This window comes from Boleophthalmus pectinirostris, unplaced genomic scaffold, assembly GCF_026225935.1.
Source record: "Boleophthalmus pectinirostris isolate CB_2022bp ecotype Guang Dong unplaced genomic scaffold, ASM2622593v1 HiC_scaffold_22, whole genome shotgun sequence".
In the NCBI taxonomy this organism is placed as follows: Eukaryota; Metazoa; Chordata; class Actinopteri; order Gobiiformes; family Gobiidae; genus Boleophthalmus; species Boleophthalmus pectinirostris.
This window is the reverse complement of record NW_026571190.1, coordinates 17,151,555-17,159,369: the sequence shown is the minus strand read 5'-3', so window position 1 is coordinate 17,159,369 and position 7,815 is coordinate 17,151,555. Positions and strand designations below refer to the sequence as shown.

The window sequence follows — 7,815 nt, the reverse complement described above, 5'->3', positions numbered from 1 at the left end:
GACTTACATTCATTTCCTATAGGCCTTAACCATGGTCACTATTTGCCTAACCTTAACCGTCACCTATTTTCACTCTTATCTGAACTTTAAATCATGTTGTTGATCTAATAATAAAAGATTCATATCATAGGAATTTTTGTCCCCATAAAAAGTACCAGGAAGCAATGTATTTAAATAAACTGATCACTCACTCCACTAAGACATCATTGACCAATTAACAGGCAAAATGACTAAAGGCCTACAGCACTAATGCCCACAATGTGATATATACCTATCACACACACACACGCACACACACACACACACACACACATAATAATTTAACCACTGAGTATGAGCAACTCCTTCCCCTTAGTTGTAACAGCCCACATGTTCTTATTTCCTGCTACTCACTGAGAACTTCGCACTTTTTGCCTGTTCGCATCACTGGTCTGGTAGGTATGGTATATGGATTATCTAGACAAAGTTTATTTTTTTTAATCTTTGTTAATGAATACACCTCACCTCCTACTACTACTAGACTGCACTGTGCAAACAACTTGTATTATTGATTGACTCCCGGCAGCAGGTTTATGGTGTAATTTGATATTAAGCAATCAGTGAAGACAAACAGATGTTCCAGTGTGGACCAAGTTATGAATGGGCCAGCTGTTATTTGATCAATGTAATGTATTTTAGCGTGTATGCTTACCTTTCATATACAGTCCGTCTCTTATTGTCTTACTTCTTGTTTAACAGGTTTCCCAGCACGCCCACACATAAACACAGCATGGCAAACACCCACAGAAGGCGTGGAAACAACTGAACAACTTTTTTATTGTGCATGTCTTTCAATTCTTCCCACTTCTAGAGATGAGAAGGTGAGAGAGAGGTCTACTGTGTGTACTGGTTTAACACGGACCAAACATGGCGGGGGAGTGCACCCCAGAAGGACGGGATTTGAAAGACATGACAGAGGAAGAGCTATGGGAACTTATCAATGACAACAGGCACAAGATTTCTTTGGACGTGCGCCCCTGTCGTGTGATCCCTTATTTGAGGCAGGCGAGGGTGCTGACCGAAATGGATGAAGATGAGATTCTGTCATGCCAAAAACTCTCCAATCGCTCCATGAGAACAAGTAAGATATAAGAATTATCCAGTGGTGGCTGGTGGTCTTTCAAAGCTCATATTATGTTACATGTTTACTTTATGATTGATTATTATAAGGCAACACAGGGCCCATTCTGTTGCCTCCATTTACATCATAGACCTGACCTTAACTGTGGGATTAACAGTTGTATCATTAAAGGGTCCATGCACACTATTTTCTGATCTGTTATAATGTTATTTCCTCATCAAAAACATACCTGGAGGTGTGTTTTGTTTCATTCACACATGCTTAACACACAAATCCTGCATATTTAGGCTGAATTCTCTCAAACTGAAAACACATGTGGAACACATTATGGAACACTGGGATGTGGTAATACAGGAAGTGCTCCACTGTGTTTTAAACGTCATATGCTTCACTAGAATCACTTTGATCATTTGAGATGTGGAATAGCCAATCTCTACTGAATATCAAAATGTAAAAAATAGCTGTTATCTTGAAAACTATCACTTCATGACATCACAAGGTGGAACAGAACATTTTGAACTTTGGAGATGTAAATTACTCGAACATGTGTGAAGGAAACAAATCACAACTCGAGGTATGGCTTTGATGAGATAACAACATTCTAACTCGTCTTAAAGCTCATAAGAGTCAGTTTTGTGTAATGTAGGAACTTTAAGAATTTCTGCACCAGGGACTGAAGGCTTATCTGTGTTAAACTAGATCTAAACAGTATGCAATAGTATAAGTCTAAATTAGGTCTAAACTGGCACTAAATCTGAAATTAAACCAGGTCTCACAGGACTGCCGGTGGAAATTTAAATTAAAGCAAACCACAGCTTTTCACTTTATAAACAATTTCTCTCTGTCACTCTGTACCAGGCTGTGTGGTATTTTAATAAGCAATGCAATTACAATGGTAATGTGTAATTATGTTTACGTCAGCACCATTAATAATTAGATATCATCATATTTTTAGACTCTGTCTAAAAGTTTGGACACACACTTTTTCATTTATGTTTCTTCTTTATTTCCATGATCATTTACATGGTAGATTCTCACTGAAGGCACCAAAACCATGAATGAATACATGTGGAATGTAAAAAACAAAAAAATAAACTCAGAATAAGTCAACTTACTTAACTAAACAAAGGGTGGCTATCTTAAAAAATGTAAGACAGCCACCCTTTGCTTTGAACCTTGGTTTGTACTTAGCACTTTTGTTAAAACCATTTCAGGAGACTTTATCATAAAGCTCATTGACAGAAGGTCAAAGGTTTGCAGCACTGTCAAAAAAGCAAAAGGTGGAAACTTATTTGAATATGAGTATTTGAATATAAAATATATATTTAGTTATTTAAATTTTTTCTTCCCTTCATAATTTCATATATCTTGAGTCATATATTTTATATTTTCCATATGTATATAAAATGTAGAAATCAGTAAACAAAAACAACAAAAACATTGAATGAGAGGGTGTGTCCACACTTGGCACAGACTGGTAGTGTATGTGTGGTTTTATGATGGTTTTGATTAACATTGTTTAGGATGGACAGAAATTGTGTTTTGGCGTCCCTGCATGTCTACAGTACACACATTGAAAACTTGATAATAAAGAATCTTGAACCTTGGTTATACATAAACCAATTCACTGAACAACTTGTTTTTTCAGCCATGGGGGAGAAAGTACATAAAACTGCAGTGGAAGCAAACTTCTTGTGGTCGTAGCCAGGGAAAAAAGTGAGAACTTATGGTTTGGTCAAGTCTACCCCAGTTTGTTTACGCCCACATCCGAAGAGGAAATGTCTTTCATGCGAGACCACAGTTCACATGACAAAAGCACTGTCTCTTTCCAACTTGCTTATGAGGTTCACTAATGTGTTAAGGACTAAAATGGTGGAGCATGATTTTTCAGTTAATTAACCCTACATTATTAGTCTGTCTACATCTCCAATGCCCAAAATGCTCAGTTCCACATGTAACTTACTGGTAGATTTAAACAGTACCTTTTACCTTTTGTTGAGATTGGCAAATCTAGGGCTGGAATTATCCAAATGATTCTTGTGAACGTGTATGGAGTATAAAAACACTGAGGAGTACTTCCTGTATTACCACATGACATCACAAGTGTTTTTTTGTATTTTTATTTTATTTTTTTTTATTTTTTTTGAGAGAGAGAAGAAAACAGCCTAAATATGCAAGGTTTGCATTTGCCCTTTTGGGGGTGTTTAAATTTGTGAACAAAACACAATTCCAAGTATGTTTTTGATGAGGAAACAACATTATAAGTGTGTGCACTGTGAGCACTAAAAGTTTAAATATGTTTATATAAACATATTTTTGATCTGTTTTGTATGCCCATGTAAATACTTACTGTAACTGGGTATTTGAATGTTAGATGTACCTGTATTTTAACAAAATGACTTGATACATGAATTTATGACCATCTGGCAGTGGGGACTGCCGATGAAAACTAACCTTTTGTCTAATTCTAATTATTGTAATGTTTCTTAATGTACACTGTCCCACTGAAAACTAACGAACTAACTAACTAAATAGATAAATAAATAAATAAAACATTGATCAGAAAAGTCTAGTGTACCTCTATTGTTGTCTAGTGTTCCGTATACTGTCAGTAGTCATATCCTGTCATTTATCCAGGCTACATGTTGGACCTGCTGCGGACCCAGGGCCGGAATGGAGCCGTGGCATTATTGGACAGTTTGATGATCCACTATCCCACTCTGTACACCCAAGTGACCGGGCGCAAACCCAGCATCGAACCGTCACGCTTCAGTGGTCTGTCTTATATATATATATATATTTTTTTTTTCATGCTTTAAAGGCATGTTGTACTGTGCACTTTTGACAGTAACAACAAAAATTGACTTTAAAAGTACTATGAAGCTTCTCTAGTAGAGGGCCCATCACCTGCTTGTCTCCATGTCCCACAAGATGTCATTGAAACTGTCTATCGAAGTCAAGACAAGCAGGTGACAGCACCAGTCCTATCTGTAGAGAGGTGATCTTTCTCTCAGTATGTATGTGGGAAAAAATGTATTTGTTATCGTTTAATGCCATACTGTGGAACATGCCAAGCAAATCTCTCATGTGGTGGCACCCCCAATCTGAAAAATTACATGTTACACCATGCACTTCTCTCAGTAACAACAAACTGGCTTTAAATCAGTGACGTTATCAGTAAATATTTAACTGTACATTTTATGATGATTTACATAAAGCTGCTGTGGCCCCATCACCTCTTGTGTTATAACATTAATATAACATGGCCAGATGGTTATGATGGAACAAACATATGCAAACTACTTATGTCACATTGGCTTTACAACGCCTTTTTCCCACAACTGTTGAAATATTTTTGGACTTGAATGCTGTCCTTTGTCCTGCTTTAAAATTGTCTGTTGTGTTCTGAGCCAAGTGCAGAATCACTAATATAGATTTCACATTGATTAAGGTCTATGTTTCAATTTTAGACACATTTACACAGTTCATCAAGAAAAAAGTGGTTTTGGTGTTTAGTAGCCCTGTAAATTTCTAATGGGATTCAGTAGTTTTTGGAAATTGCTACCATTCAAAGTGAGATTTGGAAATAGTTGTTAGTTTTGCAGCTCTGATTTCTACTAAATGATATAAGGAGCAATTTGAAAGGCTTGCCATATTTTAGTAAATCAAAGTTACCCTAAAAGGATGCAATAAAGCTTACATTTTCAATTACACTCTATAATTTGGCAAGCATGAATTTCTTACAGTTGATCCAATCCCATTAGTAATGTGTTTTTGTACTATGTTTTTTTGTTACATCTACACAGGTCTGATTCAGATTTGAATTCAGATTTGCCCTTGCATCCACATTTTGAAGATTTGAAGATTGAAATTACCCAGTGCACCCTGTTGTGCATAATGTTGATATTTTACAGCTGATGTCATCAACATTAGACTTTATTAGAGTTTAACGTGAGCACAAGTTGATCAGAAAGAGCCGATTTTATTGGAACTGTAATAACATTTTTGTTGAAAATAAAACACCTAAACAGGACCATGGATGTTTTTATTGATCACAGGCTCCTGAAAATGTTTTGTTTAAATCCATGTTCTGTTTTGAGTTTTCTTAAAACTTTTTTGACAGTGTTTTCTAATGTGTGCATTGTATCAGTATGGTAACCTGTAATCAACTGAAGTCAATAGATATAGCATCTGGTATGACCCAGTAATAATAATAGTACAAATGAACATTACATATCATTAACGTTACGTATGATTTTCACATTGCTTGTTTCATATTGTTGCAGGTGTACCAGCTTCAGACAGAGTTGCAGAAAGCTCAAACTGAGAATGAATACCAGAAGAGGTGCTCTTTAAGGCCGAGAAACTAGACCCAGTGAGAAATCATGACTTTAATTAATATTGTTGTTATTATTACTATTATTCTTAACGTTGTAATGTCTGTGTAAGGCCCGTAATGACATCTTGGCCCAGGACTTGGCTGAAGCCATTGGGAGTCAGGCAGAATTGGTCGAGCAGCTCAAGAGCTACAGAGAGGAGAACGAGCAGCTGCACAGAGACAAGCAAGTGGTAGGCAATAGAGATATATGACTTTAACAATGAATGATGATAGGCCCCATTCACACCTGTAGCCTGGCAATGTTCACGGTCTGAGTGAGGGTCACTGAGTGTTCTGCCATTTTGGACCTGGCGATTTTATGGGAACTATGTGTGAATGTGGCTATAAATTAAAGATAATGGAAGCAATTTGTTCTCCTACTAAAATACCTTCTAACTGTGTCATATTCAGGAGTCAGGACACAGACTTTGCCTGATTACTCTCAGTATATTCTCAATTTAATCATAGGATCTAGCAAGCTTATTCTATAAAGATAAATAGTTTTATCAACGCAAATGCCAGGTCAGAAAGGCTTAATTCACAGTGCTGTTTTATTGAAGCTTTACAGCTTTATAAGCCATATAAGGTTTTATTTGTAGTCTTTAAGGAATCTACATTTTGTGAGTTTTTGTTTTTGACACTGAACTTTGAAATGCTTGTCTTTACTTATAGATTTCACTGAGATTATTGCTGATATCTTGTGTATGTTAGAGGTAAGATCTTAAGACCGAGCCCAAGCCCGACCCGACCCGACCCGGTCTAAAATGTCAATCATTACTTCGGGTCGGGTCGGGCTCGGGCTTCAAATAAATATATGTTTATAAAATGTATGCTAAAACGATGTGTGGATACTAAACTAAGGAATACTTGTTATAAAATAAATAATATGGATAAAACAGAGAAGTAATGTAATGTAATTGCTATTTAACTACTAATTACAGGATCCGCAGAGCCAGAGCTCTGCGCACGTGAACGCCCCCTCTTAATTTAATAATCTTCCCCTCCGCAAGTCTGCATCTATTTTGACCTGGTATCCCCAATATGGAGGAGCAAGAAGTTAAACTAAAGGCAGGAGAACTGAAAAGACAAACACGCACCGGTAAGAGTGAGGTGTGGAAAAGCTTCAAATTGATTGTTGAAAATGCTACAGAAACTTGCGTTGGCTTCGCTGAATGTCGTCAATGTGGCGCTTTGCTTTCATACGAGAGCAAAAAGACTGGCACCTCGACGCTGAGCACTGCTCCTCCTCCCGAGTCCTCACAAATAAAATATGACATTTCGGGTTTGCTTCGGGCTCGGGCCTGCAAATCAAGTTAATTGGTCGGGCTCGGGCCGGGTCGGGTTTTAATACCCGCGGGCCGGGTCGGGTCGGGCTGGATTTTTTAGGCCCGATCTCACCTCTAAGCCGAACCCCTCCAACTTCTGACGAAAATTATGGACGAAAAGAGTGTTGGCATAGGTACTGGCGGTATTTATCGTCCAAAACTTATCTCTTCTAGTGCCTCTGAACTCTCAAATATTTCTTCATTCAACGGTCAACTTGAAAGTAACAACAACTACTGTATCAAAGAAGAGGAGGGTGGGGAATGGGAAGCTGATAGTCCTAATGGTGAACACAACACTTTAGCCGAATCTCCAGTTTCATCATCTCGTGATGCTAAAAGTCCTAGTAAAACTTACCTCTCTATGTCCACTCTGGCGAAACAGGAAGATGAAGAATTTTGTATTTTAACAAATGAAGATTTTGAAACTTGCACGGACAGAGAGGGTGATGGGGGGGACCAAACTGATGAGACAAAAGTGCCCCAAAGCGGTAGCACTGAACCAGGAAGTGACGATGACTCTGAATATTTTGAACCAGCACAGAAAGTTCCATATTATACTTTAATTTTTCTGACGTTGCTGGTGTATGGGTACTTCATATTGCCTTGGCCCACGTATGTGGGGGGAATGCTGCTGGGGATTGGACTGGGTTTCCTTTTGGCCATTGGAGTGGTCTGGCTCTCAGGGCCGAAGTCATCCAGTGGTTATAGATCTTTCAAGCTGCGGAAGTTGGACATTAAACAACCAGACATTTACAAAGTAAGAATCATTTTTGAGCATTTAAAATGTTTTTTTTACAATAACTTTGTGTATAAAACATTTTAAAAGACTTAGCAGTTATATTCCTTATACAACATGAAATAAGACACACAGAGAAGTTTGTTAGCTTAAAAGGGACAGTATTTAAGATCTGCCATTTTCAATACAATCCAGTGGATTGAAACCTAAAACTATGACTACTCTCTTTGTAAACCCCAACACCTACAGCATCATT

At 37.6% G+C, this 7,815-nt stretch overlaps 1 protein-coding gene across 1 annotated transcript in view; it reads left to right on the top strand.

The window, feature by feature from the left end:
- Positions 1–442: 442 nt before the first annotated feature.
- The window catches only part of card14 (caspase recruitment domain family, member 14), a 22,226-nt gene continuing 14,853 nt past the window's right edge, over positions 443–7,815 (top strand). The window contains exons 1-3 of the mRNA XM_055158283.1: positions 443–664; positions 739–1,120; positions 3,758–3,895. Of these exons, the coding sequence (XP_055014258.1) occupies positions 907–1,120; positions 3,758–3,895 (352 nt within the window). The 5' untranslated portion in view covers positions 443–664; positions 739–906. The remainder of the gene's footprint in view (positions 665–738; positions 1,121–3,757; positions 3,896–7,815) is intronic.